Source organism: Rhagoletis zephyria, unplaced genomic scaffold (genome assembly GCF_001687245.7).
Source record: "Rhagoletis zephyria isolate East Lansing unplaced genomic scaffold, Rhagoletis_zephyria_1.1 Rzeph_scaffold_10071, whole genome shotgun sequence".
NCBI classification, from domain to species: Eukaryota; Metazoa; Arthropoda; class Insecta; order Diptera; family Tephritidae; genus Rhagoletis; species Rhagoletis zephyria.
The window spans coordinates 9,695-10,361 of NW_016167149.1; the positions used below are offsets into that span (position 1 = coordinate 9,695).

Genomic DNA, 667 nt, shown 5'->3' on the forward strand with positions numbered 1-667 from the left:
CCCAACAGCAAGGGAACCGGAGTACAGTGTGAAGGACATACAGAACGGATGTTGAAGTGGCTTAACGCTGAAACTTACTCAAATACTGTTCGTACTACAACATATGAGCTGAGCACTTTATACCTACCAATACATAGCGTGCAAATTTGTAAAACAATGAAATTAAGTGTTCATACATAAGTATATGGCTTGCCAAGTATGTTTGCGTGTATGTATGTATGTATGTATGTATGTATGAGCGAATGCTTGGCTGGTTAAATGCATGCTAACTCACCTCTATATCACCTGTATCCGGATGGCGCATAACGAACGCTGAGGGTACAATACCGGGAATTTCTTGTTGTGGTATGAACAAAAGCGAATGATGGAAAAGCGCATTCAACAGCAGACTCATAATGACGACCGGTTTATATTTGCCAAATTTGTCGACAAGAAAACCTGAGGGTGAAAATTGAGAATGAGACCACAAAGTTAAACGAGTTTATGTATCTAATTAGAAAAGTCATTAAATTAAGAAATGGCGTAGAGCAACTCAATGAAGTTCGGATGTTGAAAAATGAAATAAAATCAATAAAATAAAAAATACATAAAATAAAGTACAGTAAAATAAAATAAAATAAAATAAAACAAAACAAAATAAAATAAAATAAAATAAAATAAAATAAAA

At 33.6% G+C, this 667-nt stretch overlaps 1 protein-coding gene across 1 annotated transcript in view; it reads right to left on the reverse strand.

Moving 5' to 3' along the window:
- Positions 1–250: 250 nt before the first annotated feature.
- Positions 251–667, reverse strand: part of LOC108376216 (uncharacterized) — an 8,078-nt gene continuing 7,661 nt past the window's right edge. The window contains exon 3 of the mRNA XM_017632407.1: positions 251–438. Within this exon, the coding sequence (XP_017487896.1) occupies positions 266–438 (173 nt within the window). The 3' untranslated portion in view covers positions 251–265. The remainder of the gene's footprint in view (positions 439–667) is intronic.